The sequence below is a fragment of the Somniosus microcephalus genome, chromosome 8 (assembly GCF_052327205.1).
Source record: "Somniosus microcephalus isolate GS21.2 chromosome 8, FLI_Smic_1.0, whole genome shotgun sequence".
NCBI lineage: Eukaryota > Metazoa > Chordata > Chondrichthyes > Squaliformes > Somniosidae > Somniosus > Somniosus microcephalus.
Window position 1 is genome coordinate 193,780,162 of NC_140994.1, and position 24,488 is coordinate 193,804,649.

The window sequence follows — 24,488 nt, forward strand, 5'->3', positions numbered from 1 at the left end:
GTCTCTCTTTTAAGACGCTGGTTCAATCCTACCTCTTTGACCAAGCCATTGGTTACCTGTCCTAATGTCTCCTTCTTTGGCTCCATGTCAATTATTATCTGATTAAACTCTGCCGTAGGACATTTAACAACATTAAAGGCGCTAAATAAATGCAGGTTGTTGTTGTTGGAGGCCAAAACTCTGTAATCATTTAAGAACCAATTCAATGCGGCAATAGGGGACTTTAGGGGGACATTTTGTAATTTTGACATTTTGTGAGTCCCTGTAATTATCTGGCCATCTACAATATTAGTTTTGTTCTTTTTTGTGTGTATTTATTATAATCCACAGCTCGCGATTTACCAAACTGCCATCCCTTTCTGTCAGTGGACTACTGATTCTAAGATAACGTTCTGTCGGATTTTGAATCCGCTGCAACGTGACCACTATAAATGTTGGAGGTTCCCCAAAATAACCTACAACCACGAGGTTTCTTGTTTTCATGATCCAATTTATTTCGCGTGTATGTGTGTCTGTGAGTCTGTTTGTGTCTGTGTGTGTGTGTTTCTGTGAGTCTGTATGAGTGTGTCTGTTTGTGTTTCAGTGAGTCTGTGTGTGTTTCAGTGTGTCTGTGTGTGTCTGTGAGCCTGTGTGTGTATGTGTGCTGTGTGTGTGTCTGTGTCTGTGTGTGGTGTGTCTGTGTGAGTCTGCGTGTGTGTGAGTGTGAGTCTGTGTGTGTCTGAGTGTCTGTGTGTATGCGAGTCTGTGAGTCTGTGTGTGTGTCTGTGAGTGTGTGTGAGTGTGAGTCTGTGCCTGTGTGTGTGCTTGTGTGTCTGTGTGTGTGTCTGTGTGTGTGAGTTTGAGTGTGTGGTGTGTGTGAGTCCGTGTGTGTGGTGTGTGAGTAGTGTCTCTGCAACTTCATGGAGGAAGTAAAATCGCGGCAGTTTTATGATCATTGCAATCGCCGCAAACCTGTCGCAGAATCCCCGCACATTCCCAACCGCGGAGAGGAATGACCTCCTGTTAAACAGAGTCTGGAGTAACCCCACCTGACGGCAGCAGCCTAAGCCGCCCTGTACTTTGTGTGCATATTCAGAAGACTTGTTTGCAATACCTAGCCTTTAGAAAGCAAGGTCTTTTTTAATATATTTTATTGTGGAAAAAATATTTCCTTATTATTCTGTAGTACAGACACGCCATTCGTGACACACATATATTTACAATCGACCGACAATGAAGACCATTATAAAACAGATCTATGGGGAGGGGCGAGATAAGACATCAACAGGTACATCAAGAACAGGGATCACACAGTGTCATTCACATACACGAGGTCCTCGGCGCTAAACTCCTACAGACCGTCCTTTTCTCTGTTTAAAAACCCGTAGAAACTTGCAAATAAGCCTTTCTCACTCACACACACTCCCGTGTGTTCAGGCAGAGCGCAAAGCTGCCCGGGCCTTGCGAGCACTTGAATTTTTTTTTAATCCTCCGACCTAAGACGTGAAAAACACCATCCCCGTAGCTCTATCTGCGGACACACTGGATGCTACTAGTCACCTTTAATCAAATCCGTCTTAAAAGAATTAAATTCTCAGTATAGCGAGCGGCGAGGCGGGCTCTTTCCATGATTGGCCTCCTAATCCCAAGGTCATTTCAAGCGAGGACGATCCGTCTTCAAATTGCTGCAGTCGAACTTTTTTTTAAACAAACATTCTCTTTAATTAAAGTATAATCACACGGTTGAAGTTTTTTTAGTCCATCTTGTGTCCAGTGACTTGATCAGAAGTGGACTCGATAATTCCACAATGGGCCAGTATAATAAAACGTGGTGAAGATATATATATAGATATAATATTTATATATATCTGTATGTTTAATGATCTCAGTCCATGTGTCCGGCTGCTCGGGGTGACCATTGCACGAATTATACTGAAAAGTTTGTATCGTTGTTTTGAAACATCCAAACTGCCTCTAATCTTCTGAAATCACATCAATGTCCTCAGGGCTGGTCTGCCTGGTGGCCATTCTCCACCTGTTAACGTGCTGTGTCCCTTTCCGTTTTTGCTGTGTGTCGGGGCTCTCTTCTTCCAGTTTCTGTCGCTTGTATTTAGTCCTTCTGTTCTGAAACCACACTTTTACCTGGCGAGAGAAACAGGAAGATGTGTGAGACTTTCCATTTTCTTTTATTCCAAGTAAAATAATATTACACGAAATCTGGATAACCCAGGAATAGTGTCATGGAGACCACGTCTCAAAAATATCTATGGGGCGGCACTGTGTGTGCGGATGTACAACCTCGTGTGTTATGTTTACCTAAATACGTTCACAGACTTGGTTTGCCTGTTTCTAATCTCAACTGCTCACGACATTCCACCCGGTCACTTTAATGGGAGGAAAATCGTGGTTTGAAGAGGGCAGAAGTGGAAAGCCCTAGCCACAATCTCCAGCCCCACCTTCCCACTGTCCTGGCGGTTGTAACCTACCATGTGCTTCTCTTCAAGGTACTTGTCCAATTTTACTTTGAAGAGCTCTAAGCTACTTGCCCCACAACCATCTTTGGTGAACTAATCCAGAAACTGGCCGCCCTCTCAGTAAAGTAATATTTCCTTAACCCTAGGCCTACTTTTTCTTAATTTATACGCAAGTCTCCTACAATCGCCTACCAATACCAATAGTCCTGACTCCTTCTCCACACACCTGAGTCTTATTAACTTGAAAACCTCAATCACACCTTCCCCTCCCCGTCTTCTCTCCAAGCAAGAGTCCCAGTTCTTCAAGCCTCTCCTCGTGTTTTGTTCTCTAGTTCCCTTAGCATTTAAGTGACTTTTCTGTATGCCTTTTCTTGTTCGGCTACATCCTTCCTGCAGCGTGGGTTCCAGAACTGCACACAATACTCCAAGTGTGGCCTGATCAATGCTTTATATAGTGACAGGTTTACTCCCCTTCGGCTACGCTCAATTTATCTTCTTTTATATAAAACAACAACAACAACTTGTATTTATATAGCGCCTTTAACATAGTAAAACGTCCCAAGGTGCTTCACAGGAGTATTAAAAGATAAAAAAATTGAAAGAAACGAAAAAAAGAAACACTTGCATTTATAGCACCTTTCACGACAACTGGACGTCCCAAAGCATTTTACAGCCAATGAAGTACTTCTTAAAGTGTTGTCACTGTTGTAATGTAGGAAACACGGCAGCCAATTTGGGCACAACAAGGTCCCACAAACAGCAATGTGATAATGACCAGATGTTGATTGAGGGATAAATATTGGCTAGGACCTTTATTCTTTGAAGTATCATTTTACGTTCACCTGAGAGAGCAGACGGGACCTCGGTTTAATGTCTCATCCAAAAGACAGCACCTCCAACACTCCCTCAGTACTGCACTGGAGTGTCAGCCTAAATTTTTGTACTCATGTACCTGGAGTACAACTTGAACCCACAACCTTCAGAGGCGAGGGTGCTACCAACTGAACCACGGCTGACACAACCTAACATCCCATTTGCTTTTTTGATAGCAGCCAGACATTGGCTTGGCATATTGATGGATCGATCTACTATCACTTTCAGATCCTTTTCTTGGTCAAGTATATTTTCCCATTAATCCTGCAACCCCTTTGCCTAAGTGCAAGACTTTACTTATCAACATTAAACTCTCCAATCCTCCACTCCCCACAAAGTCTGAATCCCCTGTTGATTTTCCTTATCTTCCACCATATTAACCAGCCCTGATATTTTTGAAGATTTGGTGGCTACTTTGTCGAACACCTCCATTCTGTCTGCAGGTGTTTCCCGAGCTATAAGGAAAGGAAAGGAATAGACTTGCATTTATATAGCGCCTTTTGCAACCTCAGGGCTGCCCAAAGCATTTTACAGTCAATTAAATACTTTTGAGGTGTAGTCACTGTTGTAATATAGAAAATATGGAACTAATTTGTGCACAGCAAGGTCCCACACACAGCAATGAGATAAATCACCAGATCATCTGTTTTTAGCAATGTTGGTTAGGAATAAATGCTATATGTAGCAAACTTCAAAAACAATGTCTTATCTTTGTCTTAGGTACCCTACAGTCCTCTGGACTAAGCACTGACTTTCAAACCTTAGTTATATCCTCATTATCAACCCTGTTTCAATTTCATTCTTGACCCCTAGTTTTCCATCTCTCATTTCCCTAGGCCTCTCCCTCCCTTAGCTATTTATAAACCCTTTCTTTCTTTAATGTTTCTTTCCGTTATTTGACTGAGGATGATGTGCTACATCATTCCACTCATCATTCCCCTCTGAAATGCTCTGTTTTTCATATAAATATATATATATATAATCTTCTCTTTTTCTGATTGTTTTCAATATGCTTATTCGCCAATTGTGAAGAAGTGTCTCCACCCAAAATGTCAACTCGACTGTTTTCTCCACAGGTGCAGATTGACCTACTAAGGCATATTTTTCCAAATCGTTTATAAAAATGATGAAGTATTGGTCTAAACAATTATGCCTGAGTCATACCCCTACATCCAGAATGCTTCTCATTCGCACACCCTGTTTCCTATAGCCATCAATTTATTTTAACACACTGCTGCGAATACCATTGTGCTCATTTTCTGAATTGGTTTTCTATGCGACCATATAAAAATCTTTACTAATAAGCCAAGTATATCGATCTACATTCTTGCCCTTAACTATATCTTTTGTTACTTTATCAAAATGTCTATTACATTGCTCTGACATGAGTTCCATTTCAACTCTTACCAATCAGTTTATAGCTCTCTAATTATTCCACTGCCTTGTCCTTGATTATTGATTCTAGAAGTTCCCTGGTACTGATGTGAAACTAACCGGTCTATAGCAACCCAAATCCCGCCCTCCCCACTCTTTTTAAACGAGGGCAGTGCATTTGTCATTCTCCAGTCGTGTACTACCACCCCTTTTCTAACCAATCTCTAATTATTTCTGCTTATATTTCTGTTGGCACATTCATTATCTTAGACGTTATTCAAATATCCAGTCACTAACTCAGTATTAAGATTAATCGCATTACACACCTCAATCTATTCTGGAACATCAACGTTGCTACTGCCCCTGTATTGTTCGTTTTCCTTATACATATGGAGCTAAATAACTCATTTAATTTAATGGGTTTAGTCAAGCACTAGAGAATAAACTAAAATTAGGCAGTTTACTGTAACAGCAATCCTGAACTGATAGAAATACATACACTGTAATCCTAATGTTCCAACACGTTTTCCATTCACTTCTATTATCATTGTAAAGATCCCAATGTACCACGTCCGTTCTCATTGCTTCTCGTACAGAAAATCAAATACTTCAAATCGTTTCTCATTCAAAAGAAAGACTTGCATTTATATCGCGCGCCTTTCACGACCACCGGACGTCCCAAAGCGCTTTACAGCCAATGAGTACTTTTTGAAGTGTAGTCACTGTTCTAATGTACGAAGCCCCCAGCCAATTTGCGCACAGCAAGCTCCCACAAACACCAATGTAATAATGACCAGATAATCACTTCCATTGTAAACAATATTCGACACAGATCAGATCCCACTCGGTACAAAAATGTTTACACAATTCCCTTTTCAATGCCCAGTACGCTGGAAATAATCGATCCACTGCTCCCAACGTAACTTCGGCGGAAACCCCAGAGAAACGCCGTAAACTGGAAGACCCCTCGCGGAAATGGCTGCTGTATATATATTTAGAAGTGCATCGTGCCTGCAGTAATACCTTTCTAAAAGAAATAACCTGGATTAAGATACAGAACGAATGTCTCCCTTGGCTTTAGTACAGAGGTTAATCTGATTATTTTTACATGCCGTTTACAGAAGGCGGGTTTTAGGTATAACTTTCCCTGGAAAGTTGACGATCTATTCATTACCCTCCTCCCCAGGCCAGTCTAATGTGAAAATGAACACGGATCAGGAAATTTAAATAAGTGGGGCGGGGGGAGGTCTCATCCCTTCATTGTTGACCAGTCTGAGACACTTTCATGATCAACACAATATTAAGTAAACGGCAGCTAAAAACGAACAGCCCCCATCCCCTCTCCCGTCCTTCGCTCAGAGCTTTGCTTCTTCTCATGAGAATGGCCTCATTGCTGCTAACGCTCTAAATTCCGCTCTGACGCCACGTTCAAAAAATAATCCAAGTATCATTTCAACTTCAATCACGTGAGAAATGACTAGTCCTTCTTTGTGTCTAATATAATCTCCAGATTTCGGCCTTTTTTAATTCTGCAAAGGAAATGTACGGTTCCTCCTCTTCCCTCGGAAACTGAAAGTGTTAATCATAACTACAATAAACCGGGTCTTGCTAAACTCTCGAGTTTTCTGAAACAGAAATACCATTTATCTTCTGTACAAACACCTCACTCAGACCCGCAAGTACATTTTAATTAATAGCAAACAGACATCTTCCCTGCTTCATTTGCACATAGAACCCGGGGCATCAACACCCAGTTATGATAATCAGAGAAAATACTGCACCGAGGATTATTCAACATGACAACCAGATGAATACAGGCCAGTTTATTTATTTTCTTAAACAGAAAATCCAACACGTGCATTCTGTCTCCGTGCATCGAATGTCCCCCCAGTTAATCTGACTTACCCTGGAAGTTCCTTGTTAACTGGACAGTTTGCCTGCACCGTTTGTGTTTAGTTTACGGGATATAAAACACTCTGGCATTTGGCATTGTATCTGCCCGTTGGTGCGATAATTGGCTCGGGGTCTCCATTAGACAAAAGTTGTGGAGGAAATTGTGCCGAATCCTGAAACAGTACCGAACAGTGCTTATATATAATGTTAGCATCGCTGAGATCGGGGGGGAGGGGGGCGTCGTTTAATCGGGTTTGCTACCGAACGCGATCTACCGAAGGAGCATCGTGCCGCCCAATCCGTACAGTAACGCAAAACTCCTTACCGTAACGAAAACTCCCAGCAGAATGCCATTCAAAGGCGGTGTAGTACGGAATCATTTGAAGCGGCTTCAATGGAAGCAGGGAGCGGGCACTTGCCTGTGCTGAGAACGCCAATTGGGAATAACTGGGGCAATGTTTTAACTGGTAGCAGGATGATGAATGTGCTATATCTGGATGAAGTGTTCTGTAAAACAGGGGCTACATTAGTTTGAATTGTGTGCGTGTGCGCCACTTTGAATTTAGCGACCTTTACATCTGATTTCAACAATTTGAGTTCAGGCAATTTGGCCAACAGTGGATCAGCCAGCGAGTGAACACAGTGCACTCAGACATCACGCTCATTTCAGAGAACATCCGATTTAAACCAGCGTGTCCAAATTAATTCAGACCCAAATTAATCCTGTAAATGTTACCTTGTCGTTTACCTGGAGAGATTAAAACTTTCAAACAACCAGGGAGGAGCCGATGTCGCTGCAAACTACGCACGGTCTGTGAGAGGGACGGCTGGACGCGCCCAGTACACTTCGCTCCTTCCCTGGTTTCTTAAGTGTAACGCGGAATAACTGTACGGGCCGGTTTTCTTCGGATAAAGATTAAACGAGAGGGACCCAAAAAAGCGACGTGATGCCTGAATTATTTAGAATCGACTTGTATAGATTTGTTTTATTATATATATAAATTATAAACATTGAACACATTAATAAATATATATATGATTACACATTTATTATTTTTGTTTGCGTCAATCAAATGAAACATTTTGAGTTAATTATATGTGAAGAGCTTTGAGACGTTCATAAGAGGCGTTCAGAGTGTTTCGTCATTGGAACATTTCTGTAGCACTCCTTTTAAGAATATTTTCTTCCCAGTTGCAAAAAGATTGAGTGTATATGTTCAAGTTTATTGTTCGTTAGTTTAGCAGAATCACTCAACTGTCGAATTGATGTAGACACGTTTAATTCATTATTTTGGGAGCTGACTGGTTTTAACGCTTAATTCCACGGTTACAGAGTTCATTCCCTACAGACTATTTTCTTTTCTTTCACAGCCCGTGGTTCTGGGAAAGCTGAGGCCAGCTGGGTGGGAAAATATACTGTAATATTTGGACATGGAACTTGGTGGAAGCCCAGCTCTGAAATAGCAGCGAGCGGTAACATCGAACCAACACCGAGTACTGAGAATGGGGAATCGGGCAGTAGCAGACGATTTTACAAGGACCCTCCAACTTTATTCGATCTACCTTCACCCTTCTTTCCTATTAAATACTTTTTATGACACACAGAATTTCTCGGACAATTTTCCATCAAACCCAACCAAAAATACATTCTCCCACCTCTGTGCCTTTTAACTCTGCTTTATCCTATTCATTCACAGGATCTTCCCCCCTCCGTAGTGCCCGTGTTCTAAAGGAATTGAACTGTAGGGGACCCCGGCGTTTTATTTGAAGAAGGGCACATTACCATTAAATCGAGTGAATAGTGAAGGGGATTAGCCACAACCCCGTCTTACTTTCATTGCCGAATAGATCTTTATTTCACACACTACACCGAGGAGCTCTTTGAATCCCCAGCACTCATGCACAACTTTTTGTTGTTGCTAGAAGTTGATCGGCCTCCCAGCCCCAGACTTAAGCAAATCGAAGCCACCTCGGCGGGTCATTTAGTTTGTGTGTGTCTGAAATTGCACATCTCTGGAATAGGTGAAGTGTGAATGTGTTCGCAGTCAGTAGTGTGAGCTGAGCCCCGGCTTGTGAGCTGGTTGACGGTGCCCTTGGCACAGTCTCTGAGGCTATTGGCACACTGTGGTGAGTGGACTCTTCTATTCCCTTGGGGTACACACACACACCGCGTAAAGTGAGAGTAAATTCATACCCAGTGAAAGCCACCAACCCCATTTCTATCTACGCCTATAGTATCCGTTCATCTCATCTGAATATTCCAGACGGAATCCCAGTTGTTTTAAAAAAAATGACTTGCCCCAGAAAATCAGATTAAAACATAAAACCATCAGGGACAAGAAACCCCGATTTGTCCCAAGAAAGTTGCCCTTCTAGGGCCCTAACTCCCCTGGTCTAATATCCAACTACAGCTCCATGCCCCAGTTCTTTGCGGCATATTACCCGGCGGGTGTAATATGTCTGTACGATATATGACAAAATATGGGCCCCAGGTACTGCTCTAAACAGTATGACATGGAACTAATGCTGAAAGACAGCATTAAGGTAGTATTCTTTAAAACTAATGAGCTCACATCCATCTTGATACGGTGTTACTTACACATACCGCACACACACACACACACCGAAAGTTTGAAAGCCGAGGTGAGGTATTTTCTTTCTGAAGTATTGTACTATTAGCCCTGTTCGGTTGATCGGTGAGAAGTTAGCAAAAATAAAATGATTGACTGCGCTTGGACAGAAACCTAGATTAGAGAATCAGTACAATACTGGCCACAGGGCAGACTGTCCGTGGGTGTTTTTTTGCATATTTATATTTCTCAAATAGTTTCAAAGTGCGGCTGCATATGGCAACAGTCCATTTAAAGGGGATTAGGAGATCTGTTCAGTAAATACTTGACCAGACCAGACATGTAACCGTTGCCGTTTTAATACGCCCGAACAATATTAAGAATTGGGAGCTTAATTCGTTTTTAAAAACTCCAAACATTTTACCTTTGTAACTAACCACGGCAGAAAGTGAATCAAATTTACACCAAGAACACAGTATTTTCCATCATCAGATATCTTGTAACACCAGCCACGGGATAGGTGACACCGGGAAAGTTCAATTTTATTATCATTAATGCATGTTTAAATATGCTGTTGTTTCACTTATAGTATTATAATAACGTCGGATATTTAGTGCAGACACGGTGGTTCTAGAGTGTCTGAATTCCAAAAGTAAAATCTGTGACAGGATGGGAGTGGTTTTATTTTTGGGTAATATATTTTTTCCCTTACACCTGGGCAAATTGTTCGTGAAATACCTGCGAGATCGGATTTTCTCTCCCTCCTATTCAAATGAACAGTTCGTAATCCAGTACGATTCATTTTCCCTGGCACTAATTCCAGAGGAAATTATTATAGCTAATTAACAAAAATAAATGATAAGAAAGTACTAATGGGCCAATAACTAGATTTGTAACACTCGATACAAAAGACACTCGATTGACAGATGCGTGTTTGATCCGTACTAAACACTGGAAAGCAGGAGTTAGCCTTAAACTGAAACGGGTTTGGGCTGAGTTAGAATTCCTCATAATGCAAGTTAACGGAAAACCATTTTCTCCTTTTTCTAGTCCAACCTAAGATGAATATGAAGTGATTTGAGATGCAGCCTCGTATAATGCAAGTGAGAACAAATGGGTTTAACCAGAATAAATATGGTATAATTAAAGTCTGCAAAAGGAGGGAAGGAATAGTCATGGACGATGATTTAATCAAGTACTGACCGAGGGTTCACTGTCCAACTTTCATCATCTGAATTCTTGTACTCTTTGCTCACGACACACCTACTTCCAATGCACACTCATTTTTTTGTAAATGTTAAAACGAAAGTTATTTCTTTTAAACTTGTACATTGCACAATAGGCTCCTCCAAAACTAGATTATTCAAATCCGATTTGAAGATTCGGTGAATGATCGAGCAGTTTCTGTAACCTAACATTCAAACAGCCGAGAACAAACTAAAATTATCCACTGTCAAAGTAGATTACGCCGAGAGTGTGATTGCGTGTGTGTGTGTGTGTGTCTGTTTATGTGTCTCTCTTTGTGCCTGTGTCTATGTGTGTGTTTGTGTCTATAGATCTGTATGTGTCTGTGTGTCTCTCTTTCTGCCGTTGTCTATATGAATGTGTTTGTCATTGTGAGAGAATGGCTTTTCGTAAACCTCTCTACACTGACAATATCCATTTGGATGGCGTTAAATGAACCTCAAAAATAATCAATTCGTGTTCCACTTAATTTATATTTTCTTCCTAAACTCTTTCTATGCAGCACAGCCCTCTCAATCGGCACACTTCCAACATTTTGGGTTTTTTTCAATTAGGCATCCTTGGAACTGTGGTCAAACCGGAATTCTGTAATGAATTTTAATTTCTTTGTAAAACAGGTTGGGAGTTGGTCAATATTTGCCTATAACTTTGCCCTTTATTCTATTTTCTCTTCCTGTTGTTCTGTTCATCGACAAGGGGCGGTTAAACCCCGCTCACACCTCCTTCACAGGGCGGCTGGAGATTCAGCTTGGGCCAGTTCATGGGACCTTCATTCTGAAAGCTGTTGTCAAAAGCTGAACTTGTGTACACACCTTAACCAAAGGGCTCGACGGCAATTTAAATAGACCACCGACAGACGTGGGAGGATGTCCCCTTTCTTTACTGTCTTCTCGCCTAACCCGTCGCATCCTTGATAGTTGCAGCTGAATACTTATCTCGGAAGTGTTTCATCGGACGAGCCCTGCGTGTCATGTATTCATTTTGTTCGGGACAGAGCGGATACGGAAACGCTCTAAAAGATGCATGAGATCATTTGCACTACTGACTTAAACACTCCTTCAGTTAGATTACTTTAAACCTGATTATTGTTGGTGATACATACTTGTAGAGGGTGGGAGTAATTTGCTGTGTGTATGCATTGTTCGATTGATCAACAAAAGATAATGGGTGAATAATTAAACAGAGCATGAATAACCCGTTCATATTGCCTTTCTAAATACTGAAGTACCTGTATTAATATATAAAGGTTTCCATGTAGTTGGCGCTGAGACTATTGTTACTTCATTGTGTGTGGAACGTCCCTATTAATATTACAGCCAGAATCAAGCAACTACTGGATCAGGTTCCTTACCCAAGTTGATTTGTGTGGTACTAACTGGCTTGGGACTACAGCCGTGTTAAACAGCCTATAGGACTGCAAACTTTACATCCTTCAGTTTTATTGCAATACCAAAGTGCACTACTAAAGTTACATACGATTCGACCAATTTATCACTGTAGAATTGTAGGTCGTAAGGAGAAAGATTACCTATTTCAATCGTTCAACCAAAGTTTTACATGGGAACCCAAATGTCACCAGATTATATTAATTATCAATATAGCTCACTCCAAACACAGGCAACCGTGATCTCGCAAAGGACCGCGGCATCTTTGATTAAACAAAATCCAAATGGGTCATACCACATTGCATTATGCAGAATTACAGGGCAAAATCAATTGCTGTATTAAATTGCAATAAAAACACTTTCCCATCCACTTCCATTGTAGAGAACATTTGAGCTAAGCATTTTAACGCATAGTCTGGATACAAACATACCTCCTGATTATTCATGTTTACAGTACTCAGCACACTGAATATTGCCAGTCCTCCCCCTCCACTGCTTCACGCAAATACTACAGTACCTAATATATTTGCACATTAGCGCCTTCTGTAACTTATCCTCCTTTTGGATCATTTTATCACACTACAGTTTTGATTCAGACCTTGTTGCAGAATCGCTGTTTAAACAGGCTGAGGAGTACATTCTAACACATGTATTTGTTCATATTCAGTCTGTCCAAACGCCAAGCCAACTGACAAATACTGACATTGTTTTTGTCAGCATTGTACAATTCTTGGGATCTAGATCTAACTGTATAATTCTCTTTATAATATTTCGTTCGGGTTTCGTGTTCTAATATTTGGTCCACAATAAGCAGTGAATAGTTCCTGCTTGTTCATTTTTGTTGTTACTGTCTTCTTATTTTGGAACATGTGACCTGTTACATTAGTAAAATGTGATAGTTTCCATTTTACACCAGACCGAGTATGGGAATGGCACAATAATCACAAGAAATCCATGCTACAGCAACACTCGTACATGTCGACAGAATGTTCCATTTATTACCACCTCCATGTCATTTGTCTTTCTTGTAACCACAACACAGTGTCCACGATTAAACACGATACACCTTCCTCTCCCTAGTTTAAAATGGAGGTGTCTTTATGACAGGGAATAAAAAGTGTCTCTAGCACTTTTTTCTGGGTATATGCAACAGTCTTAAAGACCCCAGGTGCCCAGGCGATGCACCGGTACAACAATAAACTGGTTGCCTGGCATTTTGACAAATTACCGTCGGACTGAAAGACGGTTCTGTGCATATTGGGTTAGTTCTATATTTTCCTCCTCCCTTTTCTTCTGATCATTTCACTGAACAGAAATGTTCTGAATACTTGCGGAAATTTCCCTTGATTTAGCAGAGAAGAAACCCCGTGAGGTACTTGGTCAATCAAAGCTTCCTTGAATTGTTTGGATATTTTTTATTCTGCTTAATGTATGACTATTTGATGAGTTAAACGGCGGTCCAGAGTAAGCAGTCTGCACACACGGAATGAAGGATTGTTATTTGCGAAGACAGAGAAGTATGGCGGAATTTTTACTCAATCATACAACACCTGTCTCACCTCACACAGATACAACATAAAAATCCTACTTGGGGTGTTTTTCTCTGTATAGAATCAAACATCACAGAAGGAGGCCAATCGGCCCTTCGTGCCCCTGTCGCCTCTTTGACAGAGCTATCCAATTAGTCCCACTCCCCGCTCTTTTCCCATAGCCCTGCAAATTTTTCCTTTTCAAGTATGTATCCAATTTCCCTTTGAAAGTTACTGTTGAATGTGCTTGCACCACCCTTTCAGACAATGCATTCTAAATCATAACAAATCGCTGCATGAAAACATTCTTCTCACCTTCACCGCCCCCCCCCCCCCCCCACCCATGTCTCTCAGGTATCTCTCTCCCCTCTGCCTATCTATCTAGTTCCATATTCTTACCTGGGTTTCTGTAAGACACAAGCTGTTTGCTAATTGTTTTCTCTCGGCTCCCACCACATAGTGATTTTTCTCGAAGGCTCTCTCTAATCTCAGGAGCTGGGACGGGGAGAAGGCTGTTCGAATCCGCTTAGGTTTCCTGGTAAAGGGCCCGTGAAGGAGCAAACCCTCCGCTCCCCCCTCACCACCTACAAACAGAAAATAACAAGAGCAAATTTGTTAGTAGGAATTCGTTTCCGATTAGTACTCCATTACTCGAGCATGATTATTTTGGTATTGCTTAATAAATATCATCTAGAATAATAACTGTATATTGTGTGTTCTGTACTCACAAGTGATTGTAATTACACACACACTGCTGTTACTACACTTTAACATATTGGTAGCAGTACACTAGCAAAAATCGCACTTTAGCCAATATGTTTTATTTCTGTGCCAATACGCGTGATACTTTTAATTTATCACCTCAAATTGCTCCACAACCATCATTAATGACAGACCTGTTAACAGCAATACATCGCCCTAGTGTTGTATAGTTCAAACTGCTCTCTCCAGATACAAACCACCTTTGGAAGGACAATATCTGTAATTACATCGTTAAGTCTTTTTCACAGTGTTAAGTGGCCGTAGTACCGAACTTTCATGCGTCTACTATTACACTTCACTGAAATATTAGCGACAATACTGATATAACTATCTGCACGATATACCTGATATCAAAGTGTAAGTATGAACTTTAAACTATTAAGTTTATTTACGTGGCAATGTATTTAGCTAGTATGTGGATGAGACGGAAACGAAACGGGTCCAACCAACATTATTTTTGCAACAAAGCAATTACCATTAAATAAGAATGAATATTAACTGTACAGCTATTAATATCTGAGTCGTTGCTGTACGAGTATAAAAGTGTTATATATTATATATGCGCAGTGTAATTAAACACTATTACACTGCAATGTGCCAACAAAATTCACACCTTAAAAGGAAAAGAAAAAGAACACTGGCATTGGCATGGTTCCCATTTAATCAACAACATCACTACCAGAGTTAGGATTAGCAGAAACTGTAGTCTTATTTTGGGCCTGAACTTAATTAAAACCGTAATCTTTTGTTTAGATAATGTGGTTAAGGTTCGGTTTAGGATTAGTATAAATTGCGTCCCCGTTTTTGAGTTTTGAGTTATCTCGGTTAGAGCTATCAGAAACCAAAGGATTGCATTGAGATTATGGTGAAGGTTAGAAAAAATGACAGCCTTGTTTTGGAGTTAGGATGAACAGAAACTGCTGCCTTGTTTGGAGTTTGTTAGGCTTTGATTTAGCGTTAGCAGAAACTATAGTGTTGTTTTGGGTTTACAGTTGGGGTTAGAGTTTGAGTTTCGTTTAATGGATAGGGTTTGGTTTAACGGTTCAGGTTAGGGTTTGGGTTTGTTTTAAGGGGTAGGCTTGGTTTAACGGTTGGTGTTAGAGTTTGGTTTAAGGGTTGGTGTTAGAGTTGGTTTAAGAGTTAGGGTTAGGGTTTGGTTTAAGAGTGAGGGATAGGGTTTGGTTTAAGAGTTAGGGTTAGAGTTTGTTTTAAGGGGTAGGGCTTGGTTTAAAGGTTGGTGTTAGAGTTTGGTTTAAGAGTTAGGGTTAGGGTTTGGTTTAAGAGTTAGGGATAGGGTTTGGTTTAAGAGTTAGGGATAGGGTTTGGTTTAAGAGTTAGGGATAGGGTTTGGTTTAAGAGTTAGAGTTAGGGTTTGGTTTAAGAGTTAGGGTTAGGGTTTGGTTTAAGAGTTAGGGATAGGGTTTGGTTTAAGAGTTAGGGATAAGGTTTGGTTTAAGGGTTGGTGTTAGGGTTTGGTTTAAGAGTTAGGGTTAGGGTTTGGTTTAAGAGTTAGGGATAGGGTTTGGTTTAAGAGTTAGGGATAAGGTTTGGTTTAAGGGTTAGGATTAGGGTTTGGTTTAAGAGTTAGGGTTAGGGTTTGGTTTAAGAGTTAGGATTAGGGTTTGGTTTAAGAGTTAGGATTAGGGTTTGGTTTAAGAGTTAGGATTAGGGTTTGGTTTAAGAGTTAGGGTTAGGGTTTGGTTTAAGAGTTGGGATTGGGTTTGGTTTAAGAGTTAGGGATAGGGTTTGGTTTAAGAGTTAGGGTTAGGGTTTGGTTTAAGGGTTAGGGTTTGGTTTAAGGGTTAGGGTTTGGTTTAAGGGTTAGGGTTTGGTTTAAGGGTTAGGGTTTGGTTTAAGGGTTAGGGATAGGGTTTGGTTTAAGAGTTAGGGATAGGATTTGGTTTAAGGGTTGGTGTTAGGGTTTGGTTTAAGGGTTGGTGTTAGGGTTTGGTTTAAGGGTTGGTGTTAGGGTTTGGTTTAAGGGTTGGTGTTAGGGTTTGGTTTAAGAGTTAGGGTTAAGGTTTGGTTTAAGAGTTAGGATTAGGGTTTGTTTTAAGGGTTCAGGTTAGGGTTTGGGTTTGTTTTAAGGGTTCAGGTTAGGGTTTGGGTTTGTTTTAAGGGGTAGGGTTTGGTTTAAGGGTTAGGTATAAGGCTTGGTTTGAGCGTTAGGGTTTGGTTTAAGGGTTAGGGTCAGGGTTTGGGTTTGTTTTAAGGGGTAGGGCTTGATTTAAGAGTTAGGGTTAGGGTTTGTTTTCAGGGGTAGGGTTTGGTTTAAGGGTTAGGCTTAGGGCTTGATTTGAGGGTTGGTGTTGGGGCTTGGTTTATGGTTAGCAGAAACGGCAGCCTTTTCCATACTCAACAACAAAAAAACAAGAAGTGTGAGAAGCGATGGTTGTATTCTGATGAATGCTTTATCCTTGTGTTGAAACTATATCTGCCAATGAAGGAAGCTGTCATCCTTTCTCCCGCACAATAAGCACACGCTGGGAACACAAATTGTGCAATGCGGGATAATTCGGCAACCCACTAATTTATATAGCTAGTTAAAACTATTACTGTTCTTCAAAAAATGTTAAACGGCGATTTTCGCTAGGCTGAGGTTCTGTGACGGAATCTGATACAAAACCAGCAGAGCGATTGTTAGGTTTTGTTGAGTGAAAAGAAGCAGAGCGTGGCTCTGAGTGGGAAACCCTTTTCGGTAAACCTGGGCCGCTCCTGGGTCTGATTTCCTTTTGTTATTTCGGAAGTCAGAGGCCGAAGCTTCGCAGAAGAAAAACGAAATTCAGATGTATACATTAAAAAAACATTTATTTACTTTATGATATGGACACCATGGTATCTGCGTCTGTTTTCGTCTCCCTTTTCCTTTTGTATTTATGTCTTTGTATCTATGATAGGTCTATCATCTATACATTTATTAATCTATACACTAATCCATATATATACATTATCCAACTACATACGTATCCATCCAGTACAAACGTCCTACGCTTTTTTAAATTGAGTTTTGCTCGGCACAGTTTAGTTTTCAAACGTCCGCTCACAGACTCGGATACTGTGTACATAAAATCGCATGTGCAGCATATGCACGCATCGTGTGCAAACTTTTATCGCGTTAGGTTTTTTGATTTGCTTGCCAAGCCACCCTTGTCTATTTAAGCAGCCAAGAACAACTGCTGGTAATTGCACGTGGGACCAAATACCGTTCATTACATAGAAATACGTCAGGAATTCATACGCATCTCAGGAACATCTTTGCTTTTGAGAATTGGATGGGAGACATACCATTTCTTAATCATTTGTGGCCTGCTAACGAAATCGTGAAAGGGCATGTTTCTGATCATTCCTGAAACTGCCGTTTGGCCAATGGCAATGTGACGATAATAGCCAATGGTCAATAGCCATGGCCATCTGTAATAATGAGTCTTTAAAGCTTCTCAACCAGTTTTCAAGCCGTTCAAACAGAATGACCATTCGTTAATGCAGTTGTGCAATGCAGTTTTCGAAGAAAATGACGCAGGAAAATTTGAGAACAGCCCATTTTATCAACCAGGTTCTGGAATCCTAGTAATCGATGTTATGGAGAAATGCGAGCTCATATTTTGGTGGGAGGAGGGGATGACTCCCAAACATGACAGGGGAATAGGGTGCCAGTGTGTAAGTGAAAGAATGAAGGTGGTGCCAGCGACACTGAGTTCCTGCGGGAGGTTCAAATGAAGTTATAAGATTGAAGAAAGAGCACAAAGGCATGAGTAGTACTGTAAAGCAACAGTACTATATAAGGGAAGTGCTTCACTGACACAGAGAAATGTTAGCAAGGATATAGGAATTAAATAAAATAGCAAGCGTTTGAAAATTACAATACATGTCATGATGGGAGAGAGTATATAGTACAAGAAGCACTAGAGAGGGTACAGAGGAGATTTACGAGGACGTTGCCAGGAGTGGAGAATTTTAGCTATGAGGAAAGATTGAACAGGCTGGGGCTGTTTTCTTTGGAACAGAGGAGGCTGAGGGGAGACTTGATTGAGGTATATAAAATTATGCAGGGCCTAGATAAAGTGGATAGGAAGGATCTATTTCCCCTAGCAGAGAGGTCAATAATCAGGGGGCTTAGATTTAAAGTAATGGGTAGAAGGATTAAAGGGGAGTTGAGGCAAACTTTTTTCACCCAGAGGGTGGTAGGGATCTGGAACTCACTCCCTGAAAGGGTGGTAGAGGCAGAAACCCTCATTGCATTTAAAAAGTATTTGGATATGCACTTGAAGTGCAGTAACCTACAAGGCTACGGACCAAGAGCTGGAAATTGGGATTAGGCTGGATAGCTCTTTTTCAGCCTGCACAGGCACGATGGACCAAATGGCCTCATTCTGCCGTAAATGTCTTTGATTGTTTTCTATTCATTTCCATGGCTCTAAATCACCCTGTCCTATTCCTTGCTGCCTTTATGTTTAAACATGCATAAAAACAGAAGTTGCAGCATGGAGCAAGTGGTGGACACCGAGATACAAAATAGTTCATTCCTTAGGAGCAAGATACTGTACATCTGTTCAGGAGGAAGAGTTTTGAAAATGATGGGTCTGTGAAAATAGGAGAGCTCAGAACTTATAGTATGTACCATATTATGTGGATATTCTATGATTTGCTTAATAGTAACATCTCCAGACACAGTGATTATGCACAAACTCAAGATACTATACTTAATGATAATAGTACCAAAATGGACAAATATGCTTATTTACTCATAATGTACCATCTGTTGTTTTTACACAACAAGAAGAACCCAGTTGCTCTCCAGTCACACCTGAATAGTACTACCCAACAGCATACATCATGACCTTATGTGAAGTAGGCACCAGCACAAATATATACACAATGCTAATAACTAATGACTGAGGAGGAAACACAGGATGAGTCAACAAGCATTGGTGAGGAAAGGATAGCAGTGGTGTGGCTGAAGAGTGGTCAGCTGATCTAGAACAGAGGCTGATCTTGCTGAGCACCTCTCCTGAGCTGTATGGGGAAACATATTTTAGTGAGACACCTTCCAACACAGACTGATGCAGCACCAGCCATATTGAGAAGTCCTGTACCTCCTTGCATACTACATTGGAAGGTGGTCTAGATAGTGTGGGAGAGTGCAACATGCAGTTGTGCCATTTCCTATGAGTGATGACATGGAACAACAATTGGCTGCACTACAGACTGCCACTGAGCATGTGACATCTGCAGAGACCTCAGTTATACAGGTCATAAGCACAGCAGAAGCATCTCTCATGTATGTTCCCACTGCTGCTTTGGAGGCCTAGGTGTCCAAAGACCAAGATACAGTAATGGCTGGATTTATGTATTTCTTTGAAGAATGGTTTCAGACAACAAATATCAAGATGTCATAGATGTCCACTATTCTATCTCAGACATGGTGGTGAACTTCATTAAGAGATACGCTTCAGGAGATGCATGTGAGGAGTAGTTTAAAGTGACTGGTTGGTACTCATATCAACCACATCATATAGTCCTGCACAAGTAATGGTAGGTACCACCTCTGAAAGCATGGGGATCACAGCAACTCCAGCAAAGAAGAGCCCCATCACTGATATAGATGTTTCAGGATTGGTCAGGTCGGACAGATAGGATGCCTTCTGCATCCATTATATCTCATCATGGGCTATGTCCCCACACACCAGCCCTTCCCTTCAACTACTTAAAATTAGAACATTTGCACAACCAGCGAGAGGAAGTTCACAATACAGAAAAGACAAGCACACATAAACCATACTGCATAACTGAATCAAATTAATTCAATTTTACTTTATCTTGCAGTCTACAATTCGATAACTGTGTAGTAAAGAAAGTAACAGTTGTCCAAAAGACAAAGTGGCTGACTCCTGAGGGTGCTTGTTGAGGGGAATGGTGACCTTCGCTGGTAGAAAATTTCAGATAGCTGATTGTTCCTCATGTCTTTGTGGACCATCTAAATCGTCGGCTCCCCCATGAGCCTGAGCCTCTTTCTGTAGTGGTCCTCTAAATGCGATAGGCTCACTCCCCAGGCTGGTACTCACTGTGAATCCTATGTCTCTTACACACTTTGTGCTCCTCTTTTTCATTTTATTCCATCGCAATACAGCTGCCAATGGCAAATGCAGCTTTGCTGTATGACAAAAAAACACCCTGTTTATCTTTCACTTCTGCTATTGCTTGTTGATACTTTGACATTTTCTCCTTTAGTAAGCTCACTAACTCCAAGTCTGAGCTGGAGTAAAATACCCACTTCTCAATTTGACTGTACAACTGCAGAATCCTGTGTGCGTTCATTACTAATGAAACTAACAAAACTTTAACATGTAAAAATCAGCATTTTCTCTCAATTCTTTTCTACTATTTGTTAATATTACTTTGGAAGAGCAGAAATATAAGAGCAACACTAAAGAGACAAATAGCCCACAAGCACTTTTTACTTACAGTACACAGCTTTTTACTCACTACTACAATTTTGCTGAAGTTAATGAAGAGAGGAACATATGGCCTTTAGTCCAACTATGGGAAGATAGTGACAGAACATTGGGCTATATTTTTATTTTCTACTGAATACAAGTGGATGGAATGTCTATTGATGTTCTTAAAATTCTAACTGAGCCAAATGACTTAATCTAAATATCTACTGAAGGACCAACCCTAAACCAGCACTCCTCCTGCCATGCCTATTAGCTACATAATTTGCTGTGCATTATTCTTTTTCTCATCAGTTTTCTGCCTTCTTTTCCCTCCTCTCCTGAAGATGCTAAGTCCTTGTTAGGATACCATTCCCTTCGGTACATCAACCAAGTAGTCATTACTCATGTGTGATCATTGACAGCAAGAGTCTGCAGGCTATTCAACTACAGAAGACATCATAACCAAACCCAATTCTGTTGTCACCTGATATCCAATAACACAGACTTCAGGAGAGTAAACTCTGGCTACTTTTCCTTTCCTTAATGTAATAGTGCTAAGGCTTATTCAGTGCCCCTACAAACACCTGGTTAAGATCAGGTAAAAGCCAGACTGAACCTGGGATCTTCCTGATTTGGAGGACTCTATTATTCACTGGTGGTAATTTTACAAGTATATGGGGGTGACAGGGAGCCTCACCTGCCATCAGTGTATATTGAAAAATCCCAGGCATGTGCCCTCAAATTTTCAATATGCACTGGTGATGAGTGAAGTTCCTCACTGTTATTTTATATTCTGAAAATTATCCCTCTGTGTAAACCCACTATGCATCCTTGTTAATGCAACAATAAATGCTTTATTCTATACATCTGTAACATACATATATATTGGTGTAGAAGTGGTGTGTTTCAGTGATGACACTAATAGTAAATTACCTATTGAAGAGTAGGATCTGAAAGCATCTGTGGCTATTTAAACCAAGTTTGCATATTAACTCAGTAATTTGGAGCCCTTCCATGCTCTCCTCCTGTGATACTTTACTTTGCTCTATTCACTATAGAAATAGGAAGGGTTGCATGTTTGCAGTTTATCTGGTTAAAATTATACTCATGGTCCACATTCACATTATGAGAATAATTGTTTGAACTAAAGCCACAATATCTTCAAATCTCCCTTGGATTTATTTTTCGTTTAGGTGTGCATTTTTAGAAGTGTCTCAGGCGATCTCGAAGCAGGTATTTTGCAGTTGACATATTTATTTGCAGCAAGATGTGCCTGATGGGATAACAAAAGGAGATCTATGCTTAGGGCTATCAAGCTGGTCTTTTGGAACGAGCGAGGGTTGAATCCAGATGCTGGGGTCATTCACTATTATGGTACAGTACTATCCCAAAGTTTATACAAAGTGACTACAGTTTTATTCAGGCAGGTGCCCTACTTAACTAGATTACAGAGGAAATGGCTGTTTAAGAGAGATGACTGTTCAATGGAGGTAGCCAAGTGAATTTGTTGCACCACCGTAATTCCTATTTACAGACAGAATGCATAACTGTGTGGGAGTTAACCAGCACTGCACATCACTAGCAGACTCATTACCTTCCCTCCAAAAACATTACTATACATTCCTCACAATTGAGACAGTGCCTTTTTTAATTCAGGGGATAGGACAGTACTATTCCTTAAATGGACCCTCAATCCCAGGAAGAATGGCTATTCTTTAAATGGATTCTCAATCCCAGGAAGAATGGCTATTCTTTAAATGGACCCTCAATCCCAGGAAGAATGGCTATTCTTTAAATGGACCCTCAATGCCAGGAAGAGTGACTATTCCTTAAATGCACCCTCAATCCCAGGAAGAGTGACTATTCCTTAAATGGACCCTCAATCCCAGGAAGAATGGCTATTCCTTAAATGGACCCTCAATCCCAGGAAGAATGGCTATTCTTTAAATGGGCCCTCAATCACAGGAAGAATGGCTATTCTTTAAATGGATTCTCAATCCCAGGAAGAATGGCTATTCTTTAAATGGACCCTCAATCCCAGGAAGAATGGCTATTCTTTAAATGGACCCTCAATCCCAGGAAGAGTGACTATTCCTTAAATGCACCCTCAATCCCAGGAAGAGTGACTATTCCTTAAATGGACCCTCAATCCCAGGAAGAATGGCTATTCCTTAAATGGACCCTCAATCCCAGGAAGAATGGCTATTCTTTAAATGGGCCCTCAATCACAGGAAGAATGGCTATTCTTTAAATGGATTCTCAATCCCAGGAAGAATGGCTATTCTTAAAATGGACCCTCAATCCCAGGAAGAGTGACTATTCCTTAATTGAATCATCAATCCCAAGTACAGTGTTTATGCCTTAAATGGACCCTCAATCCCAAGAAGAGCGACTATTCCTCAAATAGATTCTAGCTCCTGGGGGCAGTGCCTCTGACATGCTTTCTATAAAAAGCTAGTTTCAAGAGAATTGTAAAGGTGGAAACTCTAAACATCTAACTGAACCATATTCTATTATAAAGCATCTCATTTCCTTTACTTGGAAACATAGAAGTTTACACTTCAGAAGGTGAACATTCAGCCACCTGTGTCGATGTTGGCTCTTTACCAAAGCAATCCCACTGCCCTGCTCCTTCCCTATAGCTCGGTATCTTCTTCTGCTTTAAAAGTTTATCTACTCTTCCCTTAAGATATGCAATAGTCTCTGCTTCAACTGTTTCATAAGGCAAAGCTCTAATAACTCTCTGTGTAAAGACATTTCTCCTAACTTCTCACCTCAATCTCTTACTGGCCATTTTAAATTGATAATCCCTCATCTCTAACTCCCCTACTGGAGAAAATACTCCTTCATCTTATCAAAATGTTTAATGATTTTAAAAGCCCCTATTAAATCTCCTCATAGCCTTCTCAGCTCCAGTGGAAATAGTCCCAATATTTCAAATCTCTGGTCATAGCTATAGCTTCTCATTTCTGGTATCATCCCGGTGAATCTACGCTGTATGCTCTCTATGACTTTATGTCCTTTCTATAAAGGGACATCCAAAATTGCACACAATCCTCTAGCTATGACCTAACCATTGCCTTCTACAAATTTATCATTACTCTTTGTTTTTGTATTCTATGTCCTTATTTGTAAACCATAAAAATGTGAATAGGTGTCTAATGGTCCTGTTATATGTTTAAATTGTTATAAATAACACCTCATTTATTAAAAATATTAACATTGTAAAGTTATCTAATACGATTCACCAAGTTGAATCTTCAGCTGATGAGCATATTACACAATTTCATTTTAAGAAGTTAGACTTGTTTAAATCATCAAGATTTGGACTCTGTCTCTTTAACATGAAGATCCAGACAGGAGCAACAGTAGAGGTAATTGCCAATAGCCATTGGTGATGCTTTAAAAATAAATGTTCCATGAATGTTATTGTCAATTGCAGCATCTTTCAATGAAAGACTTTCATGTTTTCAGACCTTATACTAAAAGAGTGGCATTTAATCAAAGGGCTATAGGACTAGACATTTAAGGAAATTGTAGGAAAAAATAATTTGCTTAGGCATGACTTTATAATTGTGTTTTTAGATGACTTAAACTACACCATCTCTGCACAGTGTTTAATATTGCAAAGATTTCTATGGAGTTACCATATACTGACAAATGCAGCCTACCTGTGGCAGAAAGCCTGTAGAGGTTACACTATATGGTCACACATGGCCTACCAGTAACAGAAAGCCAGTCAGAATTACTATGCATTGTCACTTGTGGCCTACTAGTGACAAAAAGCCTGCAAGAGTTACCATGCACTGTCATGTGTGGCCTAGAGATATGAAATCTATGCAAGTCACATACACTGCCATGCATGATCCAACTTTGATGCTGCAGGGAACTTCTAACAGTCTGTTTAAACCAGCTACTGTACAAAAGACAATTTAAGGACATTTCTCCTTCAATAAATTGTCTGCAACTT

The 24,488-nt window shown here is 40.5% G+C and overlaps 1 protein-coding gene across 1 annotated transcript in view; it reads right to left on the minus strand.

The window, feature by feature from the left end:
• Positions 1–318: 318 nt before the first annotated feature.
• Positions 319–24,488, minus strand: part of emx3 (empty spiracles homeobox 3) — a 28,664-nt gene continuing 4,494 nt past the window's right edge. Inside the window, exons 2-3 of the mRNA XM_085994053.1 lie at positions 13,722–13,906; positions 319–2,121 (exon numbers count right to left, since the gene is read on the minus strand). Coding sequence (XP_085850179.1) covers positions 1,954–2,121; positions 13,722–13,906 — 353 coding nt within the window. The 3' untranslated portion in view covers positions 319–1,953. The remainder of the gene's footprint in view (positions 2,122–13,721; positions 13,907–24,488) is intronic.